General features: G+C 43.2%; 1 protein-coding gene across 3 annotated transcripts in view; it reads left to right on the plus strand.

Moving 5' to 3' along the window:
• PHLPP2 (PH domain and leucine rich repeat protein phosphatase 2) overlaps nt 1–23450 on the plus strand; it is a 134835-nt gene that overhangs the window by 32941 nt on the left and 78444 nt on the right. For all 3 annotated transcript variants that reach the window (XM_075073616.1, XM_075073618.1, XM_075073617.1), the window contains exons 3-6: nt 10994–11184; nt 11717–11842; nt 15501–15655; nt 19133–19279. In XM_075073616.1, the coding sequence (XP_074929717.1) occupies nt 10994–11184; nt 11717–11842; nt 15501–15655; nt 19133–19279 (619 nt within the window). The remainder of the gene's footprint in view (nt 1–10993; nt 11185–11716; nt 11843–15500; nt 15656–19132; nt 19280–23450) is intronic.

Genomic DNA, 23450 nt, shown 5'->3' on the forward strand with positions numbered 1-23450 from the left:
ATAGCTAAAAGACCAGCTGAAGTTCCGGGATGAAGACCATGGTTAACTGCACTCTTCATACACAATGGAACACTCTGAAACCTGATGCTTGGGGGAGGGGTGTCTTCCCACCAATGCTATGCCAGCATATGGGTCTTTGTGGTAGGAGAAGAGTGCACTGGGCACAGCCCATTCTCTCCCCAAGTAGATATTCTAGCAGCCAGGGTGTGAGTGCTGGGATGTCCTCTGCTGCTGTTCCTCCTCTGCAGGAGAGCAGCAGAGACTTATATATCTGTCAGCCGGGGTGGCTGGCTTTTCCAGATTACCACAATTAATAAAGGTTCATTATTATTTTTCCACGATTTTCCATGTCTTGGCCGCAACTCAGTTGCAATTATATGACACTCATCCCACAATTCAAGTAGGGCCTTAATGATATAATCTCGTTGCATCCGACGAAGTGGGTATTCACCCATGAAAGCTCATGCTCCAATATGTCTGTTAGTCTGTCAGGTGCCACAGGACTCTTTGCTGCTTTTACAGATCCAGACTAACATGGCTACCCCTCTGATACTCTCATCATATGGTGATAACACACTTTCCTTTCCACTACTATCTCTGAAGGCTGTTAAACAGAAGCTACTGAAGTTAGACATTTTAAATCGGCTTGTCAAGATAAGTTGCATCCAAGACTTTTAATCAAGCTCACTGGACCGTTAATGTTGATTTTTCAATAAGTCTTGGAGCACTGTGGAAGTTCCAGAAGACTTGAAGAAAGCTAATGTTGTGCCGATTTTTAAAAAAGGTAAACAGGATGACCTAGGTAATTCTAGGCCTGTCAGCCTCCAGTCAATACCAGGCAAGATTATGGAGTGGCTGATACGGGACTTGATTAATAAAGAATTAAATGAGAGTAATGCAGGATAGACATGCATTTATTGAAAATAGATCCTATCAAACTAACTTGATATCTTTTTGATGAGATTACAAGTTTGGTTGTTAAAGTTAGTAGTGTTGATGTAATATAGTTAAATATCTCTAAGACATTTGATGTAGTATCAAAGACATTTTGATTAGAAATAAAATGATAGACAATAAAAGTGACATGAAATGGATTAAAAACTGGCTAACTGATAGGTCTCAAAATGTGACTATAAATGGGGAATGGTCATCGAGCAGGTGTGTTTCCAATGGGGTCCTGCAAGGATCAGTTTTTGGTCTTTTGCTATTTAACATTTCTTATCAATGACCTGGAAGAAAACAAAATCATCACTGATAAAGTTTGCAGATGACACACAATTTGTGAGGATTGGTAAATAGTAGGAGGATAGGTCACTGATTCAAAGCAAACTGGATTGCGTGGTAAACTGGGTGCTAGCAAATGTGTTTTAATACAGCTAAATGTATTATATCCCCTAGGGGGAGGGATAGCTCAGTGGTTTGAGCATTGGTCTGCTAAACCCAGGGTTATGAGTTCAATCCTTGAGGGGGCCATTTAGGGATCTGGGGCAAAAATCAGCACTTGGTCCTGCTAGTGAAGGCAGAGGGCTGGACTCCATGACCTTTCAGGGTCCCTTCCAGTTCTAGGAGATAGGTATTTCTCCAATTATTATTTGTTTTTATTATTTAGAAACAAAGAGTGTAGGCCATGGGGATAGAGTCCCATGGGGGACTGTATCCTGGGCCACGGTGACTCTGAAAAAGATGGGTGGGGGTTGTGATAGTCAGCTGAACATGAGCTCCCAATGTGATTCTGTGGCCAAAAGAGCTAATGCAATCCAGGGATGCATAAGGGAGAATCCTGGGAAGAAGCAGAGAGGTGATTTTACTTCTGTATTTGGCACTGGTGTGACCACTGCTGGAATGCTGTGTCCATTTCTAGTGCCCACAATTTCAGAAGGACATTGATTGGAGAGGGTTCAGAGAAGAGCCACAAGAATGATTAAAGGGTTAGAAAACCTACCTTACAGTGATACTCAGAGCTCTTTTAGTTTAACAAAGAGGTGGTTAATGGGTGACTGTAAGTATCTGCATGAGGAACAAATATTTAATAATGAGCTCTTCAGTCTAGTAGAGTATAACTTGATCCAATCAGAAGTTGAATCTAGTCAAATTCAGACTGGACACAAGGTATAAATTGTTAACAATAAGGGAAATTAACCATTGAACCAAATTACCAGGAGTTGTGGTGGATTCTCCATTGCTGACAATTTTTAAATCAAGATGAGATGTTTTCTAAAAGATCTGCTCTAGGAATAATTTTGGAGAAGTGCTATGTCCTGTGCTATACAGGAGGTCAGACTTGACTACAGTGGTCCCTTCTGCCCTTGAAATCTATGAATCTAAATATTTCTGGATGGCAGATTCCTTCTGTTACTACAACTGCAAGTGGCAATCAGTATGACACTGGAGCCCCATATTATGTTGTGTTTAGGGCCCTAGATTATCAGTCTGGCTCTGGACCTGGTAGGGATTAAACCTGGTACCCATTGTACCTTTTACAGTTTATGCCATAGAACAGGCACATTTAGCTCATGTATTGCAGGGAAAGTTTTAACATGCAGTCCTGAACCTAGCTGAGAATGGGTTGTTGGAAAGAAAAAAATTGGGAAAGGGGTTTAGGTGTATGGTGCATCTTACTCATATCCTTGTGGTGTGGCAGCCTGATTTCTGAAGGAAAGGCTGCTATGTAGTGCAGATTTGTAGTGACAGGCTGGTGTACTGTGAACTGATAAGCATTACTTCATTTGTTCATACTTCTCTCAGTTAGCTGTCTTCAGTCATTAACTAAAAGTCCTGCTAATGCATTAACTAATGTAACCTGACAGACCCTTCCTGCCTCTGGGAATCTTGATGTATAGCAGTGGCACTGAAGCATTCTTTAGTATCTCCTGTTCTACGCTAATATATAATAAAGGAGCATGCTGGACTCTGCTTTGTTCCTCAGCCTGGCCTGTGCTACTGCAGCTGCTGTCTTGCTGCCTATGCTGCAGGCGTTGTCGGTGCTGGCATTTGCATGCTGCCTTCACTCTCATTTTTTTTCTGCTATAGTGCAGCTTATTAACATCTTAGATGTACAAGCTTTGCACTGAGAAGATAGAACCTGATATGTTATGCAGGCTTTCTAAAATTAGTCTGTCCTCATGTGGTGCCATGCACTCACATGACACTGGTAAGGAATCCAGCTATCCTGAGTGATACAGAGCCAGCATTCCAGGCTGCCACTAACTTGTGGGCTCAAAGGCAAATCAACAGGAATCTTCAAACACTCAAAATTTGGCAAGTCACCTCCCCTGTGCCATCTCCAAATAGCCTAATCTCTGTTGTGGCAGCAAAGCTGAAGAGCCTAGGTAAAATACCACAACAAATTAGTTTGTGCTAAGTATCTTACAGTTGTTTGGTAGGGATGTATAGACTGAAGAGTCACATGTTGAATCAAATAATTTCCCCCAGGTCATAGAAACCTACAAATTTGAGATTAAAAGATGTTTTTGATCTAAAGCTTATGAAGTATCAGCTTCTAATTGCTACTTGGCTGAATATTGAACCTAATTCTAACTTTTCTTCAGTCAAATAGCTTTTCATTTAACTGTTTGCAGCTGAATAGTTAGGCACTGATCCTGCCAACAGTCCCTTCAGTATGGATAGCATGGCTGAGGCTTCCATTCCACTGAATGAGACGGGAAAGGCAATATTATAATGCATCTGCACAAAGAGGTAGAGTTAAGATTACATCTACAAACTAAATTCTGGCATTCTGTAATTTTTGAATGCTTGACTTTGCGGCCTTAATATTGTTTAACTTGTTTTTGTATGTATTTGAGAGATTGTAGAGATACGTATATAAATGTTTATCAAAACATTGTTGCAGCGTGTTTCATAAAATGTGACAAATTAACACAGTATATGCATAAAGTATCCCATGGAGTGTTCTGTGCGAGGATGACTACCTTTTGGGTTTTACTTCCAACACACTGGGACAATAATCAGAAATAATGCATGTGTTACTCATTTACTGATCTGTCTGTTTTTTGTCATTAGCTGAGTAACTTTCCCAGTTGGCCTGAGGGTAACCAAATAGCAAGCGTGAAAAATTAGGACAAAGGTGGAGGGTAATAGGCACTATATAAGACACAGCCCTGAATATCGGGACTGTCCCTATAAAATTGAGACACTTGGTCAAGCTAGTTGGCCTACAGTTAGACATTTGGTATGCCTTCATGGCGCATCTAAGCTGTAATACTTCTTGTCAGTATTGGATTAAAATACAATACAACATATATTTCTGAAAAGCTCTTTCTAGAATGGTTTAAATATCTCAAATAATGGGGCTCCTGACACTTCTTGGGGAGAGAGTCTGATAGATCTCACAGCTAAAATGTTTTCTGATAAGCAGCCTAGTGTTACAATTTTGAAACTTCATCCCTTTGCGTTTTGTTGCATTCCTCGCACTACTCTAACCAGTTTGTCTTGTTCTTCCACTAGTCATCATCACCAGCTATCTTCCTGCTGGATAGCTCCCTAGTGGAGCTGAGCACATTTCCACAAATACTTGGTTGAACTCTACTGTGTTCACTTTCCACCAGTATTCAAATGATTGTTTTATTGATGTGAATGTTTTGTGGAAGACGCACTTCAAAGTTGAGTGCATGAATGTTCTTAGGCAAATGTACTTTTTTTAAATATGTACTTGAATGGCTTGCATATCATGCAGCCAGAGAACAGAATCCATACTGTGTGCCTGGTCTGACTCAATTGCAACTAATCAACACAGCTGGAACATCAGATTGTTAAAGTTTTTCATTCTGTAGGTTGATAGTAAATATTTTCACAAATAAACAAATAATAATAAATTGTTTTAAATAAATCTGAGGAAACCAGAACTGCTTTATTAGCAATGAAAGATGCTAAAGTATCAAATTATTCATTACAAATCAGTGAGCTCTAACTCCTCCAATTGCCTGCAGTAAGAACTTCTATCTCCAGAACTTACTCTTGGGATCTTTACTCCCCACCCCTTGTTCCTACCAAATGGACAGGCACTAATGGATTTTTTATTTCCCATGGAGTTGCCTCTACAGCTGCCTCTGTCTTCAGTGGCTATGGCTGCAGGGGTACCAGTATGTGCTGTTCCCCTAGTACGTGAGTCAAGTCAGCTTCTCACTGCTCCCCTCAGGGAAAATAGTCCCACTGAACGGAGATAATCTCATGAAGACTTTTTTTCCTCCATGCAGAGATTACTGGAAATGAGCCTCACACACACATACACCTCTATTTCCTTGGGCCTTAGTACCATGGGACCTCCTTCCAGCAGCAGCATTGGCTCATTGTAGATACAACCTAAACTGCCTTCTCCCATCAACAAAAGTAATCCTCCTCCCTGAGAGGTGGTTGCTAGGTTGACAGAAGAACTCTTTCTACACACAGATGTAAGTGATCTTAAAAATACCACTCAGGTGGTGGATTTTTCACACTCTGCATAAATTTCTTCAAAGCTTGTGGGTCACCAAGAAGTCACCGAGAAGGGAAGGCAGAGAAGAGACTTGGCAGTTCATAACCACCAGAGGCAGGAGGTCATGGCAGCATTTTATGTAGCAGGGTGTGGCAACCAGAGAAAAGAGGACTGGGAAGAATTCCACACAGTTAAAAGTTTCCAGTTGATACCAGGTGCTTAGTGTGCAAACTTTGAAAGATAACTCTCAAGATCGAGCAGGTCTAAGGGAACAGAGATGTATGGAACACATGTCTATGGTAGCTCAGCCCAAACTGTAAGAAAATCATGCTTACCCACAGAGTTCTCAACTGCCCATGGAGGACAGACTATCCTTGTTGGAGATTCAATATGCAGAAGAACCAAACCAACATTCTGCAAGGGATACGTGGACAACAGGACAGTGTGCTGCCTTCCTGGAGCCAAGACATGAGACATCACTCTAAAATTGGATAAACTTCTGCAGTCAACCGTTAAGGATCCACTGGTGATGGTTCATATTGGCACTAATGACACTGCATCACAGGATATCTCACAGATAATAGATGATTTTGGGGAACTCAAAAGCATGCTAAAGAAGAAGAATGTCCAAGCAATCTTCTATGAGATCCTTTCTGTCCCATGAGCAAAGGAAGACAGAAGATTCTGGAAGTAAACCACTGGCTAGGTAAGAGGTGGAACACTGGTCACCTTCCTTGGGGAGAGGGGCTTGTATATTTTGGATGGCCTCCACCTCAGTAGAAGGTAGGGACCAATCTCCTGGGGGACAGGCTGGCTAGAATAGTGAGAAGGGGACTAAATGAACAGCAAAAGCGGAGGGTTTTAAAAAGAGGGAAGATAAGAGTTCTTAGCACAAAATTGAGATGTTGAGAAGAAAATCAAGGAACCAAAGGACACGAAGAGAAGAAATACTTTTATTGCTTATACACCACTGCTTGAAGCCTTGGTAACAAGAAGAATTGGAATTGCTCATTTATGAGCATAAATTTGATCTTGTTGATATTACTGAAACCTGATCGGATGATTCACCTAACTGGAATGGTTATAACCTATTTAGAAAGACATGAGTGAGCAAAAGGGATGGGAGAGTGACACTCTCAAAAAAGACATGACCTGTTTCCAAGCCACTGATAACTCACAAGAAAATTATCTTGAATGCTTATGGATCGATGTCCTAACATATAAAGCATAAGACAGGGTGTCAGTTGGTGTCTGCTACAGACCACTCAATCACACTGGGGAATGCATTATGTTCCTATCTATAATGTGTAGGAAGAAAAGCTGTGTGATCATGAGGGACTTCAATTTGGGTGTCACATGCTGGAGGTCTTGTGCTGCCAGCGTTAAAACATCCTTGGAATTTCTAACATTATTGATGACAATTTCTTTACTCACAGTTTCAGCTTACACAGGGGAATTCTTTATTAAACTTGTTCTATCAAAGGAACTGATCACAGAACTAAACATAAATTGTAGCTTAGGTGCAAGAGATAATGACTTGATCACATTTATAATGTGCAAGCAGAATAATCCCTCCCCCACTGTAATAAAGGCATACTTGGTGCTTTAATAGGGCTAATTTCACAGAGCTGAAATTAACTATGAGCCAGATCAAGTGGGAGGAAGTATTTAATCAGAAAAATGTGAATGAGAATTGGTGATCATTTAAGAACACCTTACTAGATGTCCAAAAAGCCACAATTAAGGAAGAGGGCTGTGCTGATTAAAAAACTGACCTGGTTTAGAGGAGGGGGAGTGAACACACACACACAAACACGTGTGTATATATATGTAATATAAACAAATAGAAGAAAGGAGAAATTGATGTTAATGAATATATATCAGAAATTAGGAATTGTAATAAGTTGAAAAGAGAAGCAAAGGGACGCAAGGCAAAATCAGTAGCATTAAGAACAATGAGGAGTTTTAAAAATATATTAGGAACAAAAAGAATCCTGACAACAATATTGGTCCATTACTAGATAGAAATGGTAGAATTATCAATAATGTAGAAAAGATAGGCATGTTCAATAAATATTGTTCAGTGTTTGGGGGAAAACAAATAATATAGTCTCATCATCTGGTGGTTATAACATTGTTTCCTTTCACTAGTATCTCTGGAGGATGTTAAACTGAAGCTACTGAAGTTAGACATTTTTAAGTTGGCAGATTAAAATAACTTGCATGCAAGAGCTGGCTGAGGAGCTTGCTGAACCATTAATGTTGATTTTCAATAGGTTTCAGAGCATTGTGGAAGTTCCAGAAGACTGGAAGAAAGCTAATATTGTGCCAGATTTTAAAATGGGTAAACAGGATGACCAGGGTAATTACAGGCCCATCAGCCTGACATCAATCCCGAGTAAAGAATGGATTGACTGATATGGGACTCAATTAATAAAGAATTAAAGGAGGCTAATGTAATTAATGCAAATCAGGGGGTTTATGGAAAAATTCACGGAAGCACACAACCTGTCTGTGACTTTTACTAAAAATAATGGCGGGGGTCTGACAGGAGGTGGAGAGCCTGAGCCCTACTGCAGGAGGGGGAGCGTCTGGCACCTGCCACAATGGCGGTGGCTGACAGCTCCATGGCCCCCACTACAGACACAGTGGCTCAGGCCTCTGAGTGGCCCTGTGGTAGCCGACAGCTCCAGGTGCCCATGGCAGCTGATGACTTCAGGGCCCCCTTATGCCGCCCCTGGCCTGCCATGCCCCCGTTGTCCCTCCTCATCCCCCCACCAGCCTTCTACACAAAACAGTTGATGAGGAGGTGCAAAGAGGGAGGGGGGGTCACTGATCGGCAGGGCTGCTGGTGGGCGGGAGGCATGGGGAGGGGGAGGTGATGGGGGGCTGCTGATGTATTACTGTGGCTCTTTGGTAATGTACATTGGTAAATTCTGGCTTCTTCTCAGGTTGGCCAGCCCTGAGATAGTGCCTGGGATCGGATTCCTCTTTCCTTTGTTTTCTTCTTTGTAGGATGAGTGGCTGGATGTTGTTTTGGGTTCCTGGTTTCATGAGGTTGTGAGGCAAGGTGAGGTTCATTCAAGTTAGCCTCACATCTGTGATTTTGATATCAAAATAGGGAGTGTAACACGGTGTCTTCTATGCAGAGTCCCTCAAACCCAGAAAAGGCTGTTCCGCTTGCATTAGAACTACTTATATCATGGAACCATATCAGTACAAAACTGGCAAACAGAACTAATATTTCCAAATCTTCAGTGATGTTTGCAAGTCTCCATTCCTGATTTCTAGACATTGTTTTAAATGTCTTGAAATATTTTTACTCTTGCAATGTGATATTTTATGTACAACTACTATGTTTTCACTTAGCAGATTATCTGAATAGCCCATATATCAGCATTAAGAAGTTTACCCTTTCCAAGATTCTATATTTTATTCCATGCTTCTGATTGCAACCACAATCAATTTATGAATTTTTTAAATTTTAAAGCAAGGATTTTTCCTGGCAGAAAAGGCATTGTGCCTGAACATCTGCCACCCTGTAGAATGTGAAAGCTACAGGTCTCTTTCTTTTCCTAACCTCAAGAACTATTTGTCAATTACTTTAAGAACTTTCTTACACTGGCATTTTTAAATAAAGAAAAACCAGCTTCCTGCAGTGGGCACTTGGATTGGCGTAGAAGAGCAAAGTTACTCAGATACTGTAGTGATGGGCACCGTCTAAGTACTTATATCAATGGTTTACTTTTCCTGTTTACAGTGAATTTTAATGGATGTGCCAAGCCCCATCCTGTGCAAATTAGAAGTACAGTCTTCTGCATGAGTGGTGCTCTTAAAAATTCTAACAGCTGTGTCTCCAGAAATTGTCAGGATTTTATAAAACAATAATATACATATGTGATACCTCTTTATTTAACCGTATATTCAGATCGCTACACCATATACAAGGTGTCAAGAGAAATGTTCCATTTTCCAATACCTATAGATCAGGGGTCCCCAAAGCGGTGCCCACGTATGCCATGGCGCCCGCCGGGGCATCTAAGTGTGCCCATATACTGGCCAGCGGATGAGCATCTGCTGAAATTCCGCCGACAAGCAGCTTGTCGGCAGCATTTCAGCAGTGATGCCTATTGACGTTGCTGCTTGTCGGCGGAATTTTCTGCAGATGCTCGTCAGCTGCCACAGTCCTCCCTGGCTCGTTGTCTGGTGCCTGCCAGATGAAAAATGTTGGGGACCACTGCTATGGATGAAATATTATGCCACACGCAAATCAATGTTTGAATAATTTTCAGGCTATTGAAGATGAAAAATGACCTTGCAAAAGGAATTGTGGCAAAAAATAAACAAAAATACAAAGCATTTTAAAAACTCCCCAAAGTGCAAGAAACACAAATACTAAGAAAGCAGGAGAGAGATCTTGTGGCAGAATTTTACTAGAAAACATTTAATTATTTTAAATTCTTATTGTATCAAAAGACAAACTTAAAATAGCCTTTCATACGTCTTAGCAAGCCAGAATTCATTTTTAAGTTCATTTAACTAGAAAACTGTAACTTTGCTGCATCTTTGATTTCTTTCTCAAAGGCAAAATTGCTAGACTAATGCTAACCCATGAAGTATTTCTGTTATGCTTTTGATGTGCATGGTACTTTGCGGACAGCACCAGGTCTATGCCCCAAAGAGCTTGCATTCTAAGTTAAACAATGACATATCAAGGAAGAGGATTTTTTTTTTTAATTCCATCATAGTTTATCTCAGAACATACTCTTGCCTCTTGGCCTGAGTAGTTAGCAGTATGTGGGGTCTTACCAAGTTGTTTCTGTTAGGAAGAGAAATTGATGCTACAAGTCAGAATTTCTTTGATGTGAAGAATGTACATTGTTCTGTTTCTGTGTACATCACAGGAGCAAACAACAACAACAGACCAGTTTCCGTGCTCACAAATTCCAAGCCTGGCTTTCCAGCCAGTCTTGTGCCCCAAGGAATTCTGTCTCTGTTCCCTCTCGGGGCCATGCTCATGACTATTTCTCCACCCGTCCACTCATGCAAAAACAGCTGCAACCAATCAGTGCCCCCTGCCTTTGCAATCAGTCCCCAAGGAAACTCCTCTTTGCCTTGAATTCTGGCTAAAGCCTTCCCATGTGGCCCAGTGCCTTAGGCAGTGGTTTCAGCTATCTTACTCTGTAAAGGAGCTTAATTGCATTTCCATTTAGCCAGAATGAAGGTTGGCTAGCATTCCCATCAACTTTAATGGTGCCTGTGATTGGATGTAAATCAGACACACTTGACTGCAGCAGTAACGTCTTTAAGCATAACAATATATAATCATTCCTCTCTCTGCAAAATATTGGTAAATATTATTGCATTGTTTGTTACAGGCTGTTTATCCTGCAAATGAGACTCTGTTCTCAGTCTACTACTATTTACTCTGCCTTGTTTTACCTATAGTTGTCTGTTTTAATAGCTGAGATTGTGTGCGGTTTTTTGGTGCTAATTATTCCCATGAGCTGGAAATGAAGAATCCAGTGAAAAGTGGATGATAAAGTGCCATTTTCTTTTCAGAAAAGCCATGTCAAGTGGAGCAACTAGACCGAACCCTTCTGTCTGGGGTCTATAATGTGCGCAAAGGGAAGACACAGTTGCACAAGTGGGCAGAACGCTTGGTCATTCTCTGTGGCACCTGCCTCATCGTATCCTCAGCGAAGGATTGCCATACAGGAAAGATGCACATCCTGCCTCTTGTTGGAGGGAAGGTGAGGCTTTGGGCCTAACTGGTTCTTTCTTAGTTTCCTGTAGGTGAGATGTGAGAATGACGATGTTCCCTACAAGAAGTCAGTCTAGGCCTCTTTAGTGAGAGTCTGCCTCACTCCTCTCTCTCCTGATTTTCTAGGCAATAAAACGGTGAAAGGACTGCAGGTTCTGTGCTTCAGCCATAAATTACATGATACTTTTACATGTCCAGCAATTTACCGTGACCCAGAAGGGTCTGTTCCCTTAGTTCCCACACTGATGGTGCTGGGGGTGCTACTCCACTCCCTGGCTTGCAGTGGTAATGACAAACAAAATACATGGTTTCTACACTCAGCCCCCTACTGTAAAAATTGGTCTGTTTCAACAGAGAGGTTCTGAAAAGGAGTTCTTGCTGTCTATCAGCCAGAGGGAACTGACTTGACTGTACTTTTTGGAGTGTCTTGTATTGGTTTTGTTTAACATTCCCCCCCCCCCCCCCGCATTTCAGATTATTTAATTGCGAGGCTATTTTTGTTCTTATTTCTCCCTTTTCAGGTGGAAGAAGTGAAGCGTCGGCAGCACTCACTTGCTTTCAGCTCTGCTGGTGCACAAGCTCAAACCTACCATGTTTGCTTTGAAACGCTATCAGAGTACCAGAGATGGCACCGGCAGGCATCCATGGTGAGGCCTAATAAACTGTAGGTGTGGGTGCTCTGATACGGGCCAAGAGGAAAGAAAGCTTGGAGAGTTTTGGAACAGGCTTACTCTTGAGAACAGCTTCTAACTTGTGTTCTTAGAGAGTACTGAGGTCACTTGATGGCTTCCTTTGAACTATGACATCTGTGGGTTGGAGGGTACTTAACCATTGCATGTCTGTCTGATCTGCTGGATGCTTCATTTCAGCATTCCACGACAGCTATGTAGCAGCTATGAGCTGTAGTTCTGCGCTGTCCCACACTGATAGCACTATTCATATTAACCAAGCATCTGAAGTTTATTGCAGTCTTCAAAACTAATCCCAGAGACTAACTTCTCTTTCTTCCCAGCTACAGCAGTCTTCCTACTGCCTTGGCTGCATCCACCTGAACAATGTGCTAGACTCACAGAGAGCATCTCTGTTGGATTTGAGTTAGCACAGAATCCAAATACGACCAGAGGAGGTGGATTCTGTTCAGGTCCACATTCTTATTCCACATCAGAGCAGAATCAGAAGGGGATGGCTTCAATGTTGAGCTTCACTTCAACATTCTGTTCATGTGGCAGGCCCATTAAATCCTGAAGGGATTGCATTTCTGGCATCATTTTCTCTCCTCGCAAGTAAGGAAGAAGCAGAAAAAATGAGCATGAATCTCACAACTCGGTGCTGTGCCAAGCTGGGTGTCTGAGACCCAAAAATCCAACAATGAAGGGGGTATCAGATACTTCAGGTGCATTGGCACAGACTCGTTTGATATTGGCTATATCAGACTTGTGTTTTATATTGGGTCTCTTGGCTTCGGTACTCCTGGTGTTGGAGATCTCTGCATCAGGACCTTTAGCACTGGACTCTTTGTCACTGGTCAGATTGGCATCCACCGTATCCTCCATGTTGGATGTGCCGTTATCCGGTCTTAGCCCCTGACATTGGCTGTTACAGCATCACCTGTTCCTTTTGTTTCAGGCTTTGGTAGTGAGTCCAGTTCCAATGATACTCACCTTGTCAGCACCTCCTTAGAGTGGCTTTGTCATTATAGCAGGGAAGCCTATTCTGCTTTTCTGATTCTATGTTTCACTGGTGCCACATCCTAGTGGAATCAGTCCTGAGACTCAGGAGATTCTAGAGTTGACATTACCATTGTCTGGGCAAGAGGACTTTGGAGCAAGGGATCTCACTGTGAAGCCCAAACTCACAGTGAGGGAACTAGTGATATACCAGAAAGAGCCAGAGAAAAGGATGAAAATTATTAGAGATCTGGAAAGTCTGCTGTAGTAAGGCACTCTTAGTGGTCATTTTGCAGACTACGAGAACCAGGGGGACATTCAATGACACTGAAAGGCAATAAATTTAAATCTAATCTAAGGAAATACATTTTTGTTTAACCAAAAGCCAAGAGTTTACCAGGATTCAACAAAGACTAGATGTTATACAGGTAGTAAGGGCATCCACAGTCACATTAGGTAGAATTAAAAATAGGATGTAAACCATCAAGCTTCAGTGCATGAGCCAGTCTTTAACTGCCAGATGATGTTTCTCTGTGGACAGGTTATTGCATAACTGTCTGTTACAGGGTGTCTTGCACCTTCATCTGAAACGTATTGTCCACTGTCAAAGATAGAATTCTGGACTAGATGGAGCACTGGTCTGATCCACTGTGATGATTCCTGTGTATTACAGAGCATGTTTATTGGTGATTGATGGACTGTGCTAACTCAGGCCTTAGATAGTATTAGCTTCTGATGTGAAATACAGGTTAAGAGATAATGTCTTATGTTTGCTTTGGCGTGTAAAACATCCCATTTCTCCATGGTAGATCTTTTATGTGTTTGACTTGCATTTGTTGTTCTCTGCTTTACATTGATTGGCCTGAATGCTAACAAAGGCTTCTTGTGTAAAGTGTATGACTTCCACCATATAGGCCAATGTATACATGTTTTCACTACTAAAGACTTTGCTCTTATGTAGTATAATAATTTGTGAAAATAATGCAGAAACTGCAGTTGATACAGAATGCAGCTGTCTTCTTCTTCCATTGGCTTCCAGTTTGCTTCCAATGCTAGTTTAAGGCAGAGGTTGCAATTGTCAAAGCAGTTAATAGATCGTTCCCCAGTGTAGTAGGGGCTTATCGGCACTGGACCCATCTGTTGCCTCGGTTTAGCTCATTTCTCCCCTTCCCTCTAGTTAAACCACCGTAGTTGGTGCTTTTGAATTACCCGTGCCTTATGGGGTCTGGTTTATTCTCAAAATAATAGTTAGCCCACCCTGCTTTTCCAGGCTCGCCAGTTCCTTTTAGACCTTCCCAGTACTCAGTAGTCCTTCCAGTTGTTTACCAGGGTTTTGCCCTCTTTCCAGAACTTCTTAGTCCTTTATAATCCTGTCCCAGCTGAGATTTTCTCCCTGCAAATCTCTCAACTGAATTTTTTTTCATAGTCATAAAATCCAAGGATAGAAGAGAGCATTGAGATCATCTAGTTTGACCATCACCTTCCCAGCAGGTTCCTTTCCCTCTGCTTGGGAACTGTGGAAAATTGTCTCTCTCTTGATTTCATCTGAGTCTTCCTAATAGAACACAAGCTGCCTTTATATCTCTCAGCATGCCCTTTCACATAGTCACATGACTTTGCTATTCGCTTAGACCCCTCACTTGAAAAGCAATTCTGTGAAAGGAGGCCAGTCTTCGTATGGGTGCATGTGCATCCAAGGACCAGTGCCTTGTTACACCCAGCTGCATAAGAGACCAAATATCAATCTTCAAACTGCCAAGAGAGTTTTGCTCCTGTGGGAGAGTGCAGATCAGAAAGCTCAAAGTAAGCACCTCTAGGAAATGTTGCAAACCCTTCTTCTTTGATAGTACCTTTCCAGCATAAAAAGAATGGCATTCACAACACTCCAAAAGCAAGCAAATAGAACATAAGAACTTCCATATTGGGTCAGACCAAAGGTCTCTCTAGCCCAGTATTCTATCTTCCAACAGTGGCCAATGCCAGGTGCTTCAGAGGGAGTGAACAGAACAGATAATCAAGTGATCCATCCCCTGTTATCCATTCCCAACTTCTGGCAAACAGAGGCTAGGGACACCATCCCTGCCCATCTTGGTAATAGCCATTGATGGACCTATCCTCCATGCACTTGTCTAATTTTTTTTTAACCCTCTTATAGTTTGGCCTTCACAACGTCCTCTAGCAAAGAAACCCTACTGAGTAATCACGGTTTCCATTCTGTCTGATGTTGAAGGTGCTCAGATATTATGCAGATAGGCAGTGGCACTAAAGCCTAAGATAAGTTAGATATTCATCTCACCTTGGATTTCCCCTGCAGTTTAGGTTGGCTGGTATTCTTAATCAAAAAATGTATGCAAGTCAGAGCAGTGCCTTTCCTGTGCCCTTCTCCATGCTTGTGTATGTGCCTGCCGACAGGAATGGACAGTAGCAACATACAAGCCTGGGATTAAATCCTAAACACCGTTTGTAAACCTGTTCTGAGTGGGCTGAATTTGCCTCTGATAGATACCTGAGGGGTTTCATTTTCTTGTGCTTTGTTGGCGCTTGTCTAGCTTGTTCCACCAATAAACTTGCATTGAATTGAACTGGAAAGAAAATTGTAAATGTAGCTGTAACTCTGTTGCCCTTTTCTTTTTTTCAGGTGGTGTCTCAGAGACTCAGCACAGTTGATCTGTCTTGTTATAGCCTTGAGGAGGTACCTGAGCATCTCTTCTACAGTCAAGACATCACCTACCTCAACCTGCGACACAACTTTATGCGACTGGATGGATCAGGGGGTCTTGACTCTCTTTGCAGGTCTGCAGAGAACTATTTTCTATTACATTTTGCAGTTCTGGAATATACAATTGGGTGAGGAGGCAGGAGTATATGAGGGTCCATGGTCCTTGTGGGAAGTTGGCAGACTTGTAAGAGATTGGTCTTTGGGAGGATTCTGCCTACCTCAAGGTGATGAAGACTAGGAAATATAATTTTTGTCTCCATTCATGGTTCAACTTCCAGCAATTTACAATATGTACAAGCTGTCCTTCCACGTGTTCCTTTCATATTAAGGATGATTGTGCTGAACCTTGTGTGGTGATATGCTATTACATAGAGAAGATATGGTGGTAATTATAATGCCATTTGCTAAACAGTCTGGCAGCATAGTTAGATATAAGAACAGATGCTGAGGGAGAATATGATAAAACAGTCGAGTATGATAAAACAGTCGAGTAAAAGCTTGTACTAAGGAATGCAAGTATAAAAGAAGCCCATTTTAATTAATCTTTAATGCTGTCACAAATTCAGAATTGGTAGTGACTGCGAGACTCCAGCTTTACATTGGGAACTTGTAATTAGCCATTTACTGGGTAGTGGGAGATGCATGATGGATTGTATGCTGGGTACAACTAGCTCCAATAAGTAGGAGAGTGTAGGGATCCAACTGGACCTAAAAATAAGAGAACTTTAAAAACAAATCCCCAAATAAATCAGACTCCGTTGTAAAGGATGGAGCGGGGCAGTCTTTCTTCCTGCAGGTCCCTGCCTTCTTTTACTTCCTAACAAGGGGTTCTGGCAGTTACTTTGTGAAATATTGAAAGCCAGCTGGCATCCTACAGCAACATAATCAAATAGCTGTGTTCCTGTGGCAGGATTATTTTGGAAATCTGCAAAATGCTCCTCTAATTTCTCCATGTATTTTTAGGTGCCTGTCTCCATAGTATTTGGTCTCCCTCCTCCTGCAGAGCAATGAAATATTCAGGTGACCGTAGGTACAGGTGAAAGAATATGCCATTTCTGTGCATTTTCATCAAGGGCTAGAGTCTAGTTTATTATCCAGGTTCTTTTATTTCTAAGCTTGTCTTGGTTTCCTACCTGCTTAGTTGCAGTGATAATAGTAGATTTTCTGGCTGGAAAAACTGTAATGGTCCTTTCAGACCTTTCAGGGTCTGTTGTAGTATTTGAAAAGTGAGAAAAAAACTAGAAACCATGACATTGGAATAATGAAATTTCCTGAGCAGCTTTCAAGATGCTGTTTTCCTTGACCCTGGGTGGGAGCAGCAGGGTGGCAGGATCCTTAGACTGATTGCTGTTGGCTATGCAATTAAGTCTGCATTCTAGACTTAATATGCCAAAAACTGGACTTCTTATCTCTCTCCCTGGCAGGTGTCATTGCCCAATGAAGCTGAAACTCCCCAAAAGAAAGGAGTTTAAGGAGACCTGCATCTCAGTGGCCAGTAGCCAATCTGGTATAAATGTGTGAGACTAGTACTGTCATGCCCAGGATGCAGCTTAGTGGGCATTTGCACTTTCTGCCTTTTAAACTGATTTCTCATGCATGGTCACTAGGTATCCATATGTCTCAGACCACAGCCTTGAGAAAGGAGTCACACACCTTATGCAACAGGAATCGTTAGTCTATACCTTTGAGACAGAATGTTGAGCATGGGAGTCTCTTTTTTTGAGGTGGACTGTTTTAACTCTGAGGCAGTGTATGTGACATTCCCAAGAATTTTAAAAACAAGATTTAGTAAGAATACAGAACAAAGATCCAAATAAAACAGAAGAAACAGTTTGCATGATGTATCTATTCTTGTGCTCATCAAGAGCCAAGCTGGGTAGGTACTACTTCTGCTTAGTTACCGTAGGGTATTAGCTTTCCATTTCTAGAGAGTCTTCGTTCTTTGTGCCAATCTCTGAGGCTTTGTCTTCACTAGTGAAAAAGGTGTATTTTTAGCATGTGTTAGCAGGTAGAGGTAATCTGGGAATAAACCCTGGGGGGAGCCTAGACAGCTAACATGCGTGAGGTTTACCTTGACCAGCTAACATATATGTTAAAATTACAACAGCCTCATCTGCACTAGAAGTGCATATTGTGATGGGGCAAGGCCAGATGGCTACAGTAAAGTAGTAAGGAACAGTATGTTAGCCCCAGGCTAACCAAATCCCTAGTACCATGGTAATCAAATGACAGTTGCTCCAGGTTAATCCAGACACCTGGGGCCAATTAAGATCTTTCTAGAAGGAAGTGGAGATAGCTACATTGATAGGGGCACCTGAAGCCAATCAAGGGATAGCTGGAACTAGTTAAAAGCCTCCCAGTTAGTCAGTGAGTTTGAGGCTAGTTAATCTCCTGTTCCAATGTTTATAGTCCCGAATCCAAGGTATTTATCTAGCAGACAGATAATTGTCTGCTTTCCTTCTGAGTTTAAAGAGATAGGAGTGTTATGTAACTCTTAGTCTGTCTTCACTAGAAACACTGCAGCTGCACTGCTACAGCACTTCAGTGTAGGGTTTTGCTGTAGCTGTAGTAAATCTTCTCCCCAACAGGCAGTAGCCAGTTCGACCGAAGAATTCTTCCGTTGACCTAGAGCTGTCTACCTGCGTTTAGGTCGGTTTAACTACCTAGCTCTGCATTTTTCACACTCCTGAGCAACATAGCTGAGTTGACCTAACTTTAGACTTCTCTTGTCCTACCCAATATAGAGCAGAAGCAATGTTATGGATAAGGCTACAATTTAGTCAGAGGTTGCAGAAGTCATGGAATCTGTGACACCCAGCGACCTCTGTGACTTCAGCCTGTGGTGGTTGGGAGTTGCAGGGTCCCCCGCCACCCATGGGGGCAGGGGACTGTGAAGTACCCCATCGCCTCTGGTGGCCCCTGGAGCTCCAAGCCACCATAGATGGCGGGGTACTCCCGAGCTCATGATGGTGGTGGGGGAACCCCCGAGCTCCTGGCCACGGCAGGGGCCCCCAGAGCCTCCAGTGGTGGAGGAACCCCTGACCCTCTGGCTGCTGCAGGCAGCAGGAAACCCCGCAGCTCCCAGCTGTGGCAGGGAAACCCCTGAGCTCCCCACTGCCATGGGCCTGTGGTGCTGCAGGCGATAGGGGTACCCCACACCCCTCAGCTGCTGCAGGCGGCTCCTAGTCCCTGTGCAGCTGTCCCACTTCAGACAGTGTGGGGACCTGCAGATCCCCATTTTGTCAGGGATATTTTTAGTAAAAGTCACGAACAGGTCACCTCTTCCATGAATTTTTCTTTTTTTGCTTGTGACCTGTCTGTGACTTTTACTAAAAATGTCCGTGACAAAATCTTAGCCTTAGGTATATATTATTGATGGATTATAACCTGTTTGGTGCAGGAAATGCCTTGCTATAGCTCGTTTGAGAAGAGGAGATGTCATATTTAGGAAAGAACTTGGACTACTTCAGAGAACCTTTGTGCTTGTCCATGTATGTGTATTTGTCACTAACCGCTATGCTTTATGAATAACTTGTACACTTGACATTTAGGTTCTCTCAGCTGAAAGGCCTGAACCTGTCCCATAATATGCTGGGGGAGCTTCCTATATTACTGTGTGAGATCTCCACTCTGACTGAACTCAACATTTCCTGTAATGGGCTTCATCACCTGCCAAGCCAGATTGGCAACCTGTTCAAGTGAGTTATTTGACTTTTGTCTTGGCCCTTAAACACCTCTCATCTGTGGTTATAGACTTGCCCTATGTCTTGGTTTGAGTGCAGACAGAGTAAAGGCATCACTGTTGAGGCAGGTCCTCTTGCTCTGTGACCCTTACTGAGAACCCAAGAGTGACTTTCACAGTATGACCCAAGGAGGCCCTAATGCCAGCTGACCAGTGTGACCAGTGTGTTACAGGAATGTCCTGATTCTGATAGATACATTCTAGTGCACTAAAAAATGTCATGTGAGGGCTTACATGAAAGCCAGGATCACACTGGTTATTACTATAGTTGTGAAATGTATGTACAGATTCTGTGTGAGGAGTTGTGTATATATACACTGAAAATATATTTTTAGAGCTTGTATTGAAGAACGAATCACCAGCAGGAGTGAAAGAACAAGTTTTCTGGCAGACGAGTAAATTAAGCATTATAAATGGATGCCTGTTTACATATGAAGTTATCAAAGAGATGTGAAGTCAGCAGGGGAGGAGCACTCAGGAAGAATGAATTACAGGTGGTTATACAGGATATGTCTACGCTACGGGATTATTCCGATTTTACAGAAACCAGTTTTTTAAAACAGATTGTATAAAGTCGAGTGCACGTGGCCACAGTTAACACATTAATTTGGCGGTGTGCGTCCATGTACCGACATTAGTGTCGATTTCCAGAGCATTGCACTGTGGATAGCTATCCCATAGCTATCCCATAGTTCCCGCAGTCTCCCCCGCCCCTTGGAATTCTGGGTTGAGATCCCAGTGCCTGATGGGGCAAAAAACATTGTTGCGGGTGGTTCTGACTACAGCCTCACCCCTCCCTCCGTGAAAAACAGCGACAAAACGTTGCGTGCTTTGTTTCCTGGTAACTGTGCAAACCCATAGCACCACAAAACATGGCCCTGCCTCCTCAAAGACTTCAATCGTGATGTTTAAACCACTTCGCTCGTTGTTTCCATCGATTTTTGGCAGGGTTTCTACTGAACCAGGACCCTGCAAACCATGAGGAGAGGCGGCTTACGCTGCGCTGTGATGAGATTGATGAGACATGACACAGATTCTCTTCAACTGCGTCCCTGCGCTTTGGAATCCTCGATGGGAATTAGGCGTCTAGCCAGTGAACGCCATTGGCCCGGGGAAACAAGCACAGACTGGTGGGACGCTAGTTTTGCAGTTTGGCTGATTTCCCCAGTGGCTGTGAAACTTCTCATGTGTAAGGGACTTCCATGGAACTTTGACTTGCTTTCCCTTGCCTGAACGCAGAGCCAAGAGAGAGCAGCCTCACATGAGAAGCGAATACAATAGCCCTCTGGAAGCTTGCAGTGCCCAGACAGCTCCCCGTTCCCCCCAAAAGGTCCTCGTCCGGCTCTGCACTCAAGCTTCCAGAGGCTTTTGGCTGAACATTCTTCTCCAATACATCAATGGTGGTGAGGGAAATCCTATGTTATGTGACTGCTTGTGATGGCACATAGCTTAACCGTGCTAACATAAGCCTAGCTGCTACAAACGTTAACTGTGGAATTGTGCAAGTCATTTAGTGATGGCTTTGCTGCAAATGACTTGAGGGGCATAGATGGACGATCCTATTCGTGGCATCAGGCACCCAGCTACATTAACCCAATGGTTCTTTTCAGTGGTGCGCAAGGACTGGTGATCACAAAGGACGTTTCACCAACATCCCACCTGCGCCAGAAGGGTTATAGACGCTCGCTCCTTCCAGAACACTACTCTATTTAAACTGCTCCAGCAAGGTACTGCTTCCCAGATCCAGAAAATAACAGTTGGGGATGTGAAAGCGATGTAGTTATCCTGGGGACCCAGCCTACCCTTGATGCCAGGCTCATAACCCACACAGCACGACAGTAGTCAGATTGTTCAGCTACAGCTGAGCAAGTGCAGATGGTGGAGAATGTGCCTTTGGCCGTTAAAGGCACTGCTGTGCACTTACTTGACTCGCTCAGACCTCAGCCAAATCAATGTCCCGATTGTTATTGCTGCTTGCTATGTGCTCCACAATCTCTGAGAGAGTAAGGGGGAGACCTTTATGGCGTGGTGGGAGGCTGAGGCAAATCACCTGGCCACTGTTTATGCGCAGCCAGACACAAGGGCGATTAGAAGAGCACCCCAGGAAGCGGTGCGCATCAGAGAAGCTTTGAAAACAAGTTTCATCACGGACCAGGGTACGGTCTGACTGCTGTGTTTGTTTCCCCTTGATGAACACCCCCCCTTGATTGACTCATTCCTTGTAAGCAACCCACCTTCTCGCTTCAATTACAGCTTGCTTTCTAAGGAAATAAAGTCATTATCATTTAAAAATCATGTATTCTTTATTAATTCATTATAAAAAGAGGGAGAGAACTGACAAGATAGCCCGGGTGTGGTTTGGGAGGAGGATAGGAGGGAAGGAAAAGGCCACTTAAAAAATTTCATAATAATGAGCCTTTTGATTGGGCTGTCCACTGGGGTGGAGTGGGTGGGTGCACGAAGCCTTCCCCCACGCGTTCTTACATGTCTGGGTGAGGAGGATATGGAACATGGTGAGGGGTGAGAGTGGTTACACAGGGGCTGCAGCGGTACTTTGTGATCCTGGTTCTGTTCCTGAAGGTCCACCAGACGTCAGAGGATGTCAGTTTGATCATGCAGCAGCCCCAGAGTTGCATCCTGCCACCGCTGATCTTCCTGCCTACACCTCTGATCTTCCTGCTGCCACTTCTCATCTCGAGCGTCCCTCCTGTCCTCACGTTGGTCCCTCCTGTACTCATGTTCACTGGCATCTTTCCTGTAATTTGATACCGCGTCCTTCCACTCATTCAGATGAGCTCTTTCACTGTGGGTCACTTCCATGATTTCTGAGAACATTTCGTCTTGCGTCTTTTTTTTCCGCCGCCTTATCTGAGAGAGCCTTCGGGATGGAGTAGAGAGGCTTGAAAAATTTGCAGCAGCATGAGGGAGGGAAAAAAGAGAGAGAAGTATTTAAAAAGATATATTTTACAGAACAGTGCTTATACTCTTTCACGGTGAACAACACTATTCACCTTATATAGCACATGTGATTTCACTACAAGGTCGCATTTTGCATCTTAATATTGAGTGCCTGCGGCTCGGTGGTAGAGATCTCACAGACGTAGGTCCAGGCAGCAGAATTCAGCTTGCATGCATCCATGGTAAGCCATTGTCTTTCGGCTTCTGCAGCCTCCATATACACAGAGCCCTCCTTTCCCAAATACCAAGCAAATCCCGTTCAGTGCTGCTTCTTTCCTGTTAACATGCAGCAGCAGAAACCACCCACCCATCCAATTCTCTGGGATGATCGCTTTACCACCACGTGGCTGGTATCATTGAAGATCACTGCTAGCTAAACGCGAAAAAGCTCAGCGCCACTCCCCCCCCCCTCCCCCCCGGCTTGGCTACCTTCAAGGAAGGATTTCTTTTAAGCAACAGGCAAACAGCCCAGTAGAAATGGCCATGTGTCAAGGTTTTTTCCCCATCTGAACTTTAGGGTACGGCTGTGGGGGACCTGCATGGACCCTTCTAAGCTTAATTACTAGCTTAGATCTGGTAACACTGCCACCACCCAGAATTTCAGTGTCTGGGGCACTTTCTGTCCCCCGAAAACTTTCCCCTCCCTGGGTTGCCTTGAGAGGCTTCACCTGTTCCCTGGTGAACACAGATCCAAACCCCTTGGATCTTAAAACAAGGAGGAATTAACCATCCCTGCTCCTTCCTCCCCCCCCCCCCAATCCCTGGTGAGTCCAGACCCAATCCCCTTGGATCTTAAAACAAGGAAAAATCAATCAGATTCTTAAAAAAAAAGATAAAAATCATCTCTGTAAAATCAGGATGGAAAATGCTTTACAGGGTAATCAGATTCCTGTAGATCAGAGGGGGCCCCCACAGCCTTAGGTTCAAGGTTATAGGAAACAGAGGTAAAATCCTTCCAGCAAAAAGAAACATTTACAAGTTGAGAAAAACAAACATAAGACTAACACGCCTTGCCTGGCTAATTACTTACAAGTTTGAAACATGAGAGACTGATTCAGAAAGATTTGGAGAGCCTGGATTGATGTCCCATCCCTCTCAGTTCTGAGAGCGAACAACAACACAAAGAGAACAAACAAAAGACTTCCCTCCACTGAAAATCTGAAAGTAAT

The sequence above is a fragment of the Chelonoidis abingdonii genome, chromosome 19 (genome assembly GCF_003597395.2).
Source record: "Chelonoidis abingdonii isolate Lonesome George chromosome 19, CheloAbing_2.0, whole genome shotgun sequence".
NCBI lineage: Eukaryota > Metazoa > Chordata > Testudines > Testudinidae > Chelonoidis > Chelonoidis abingdonii.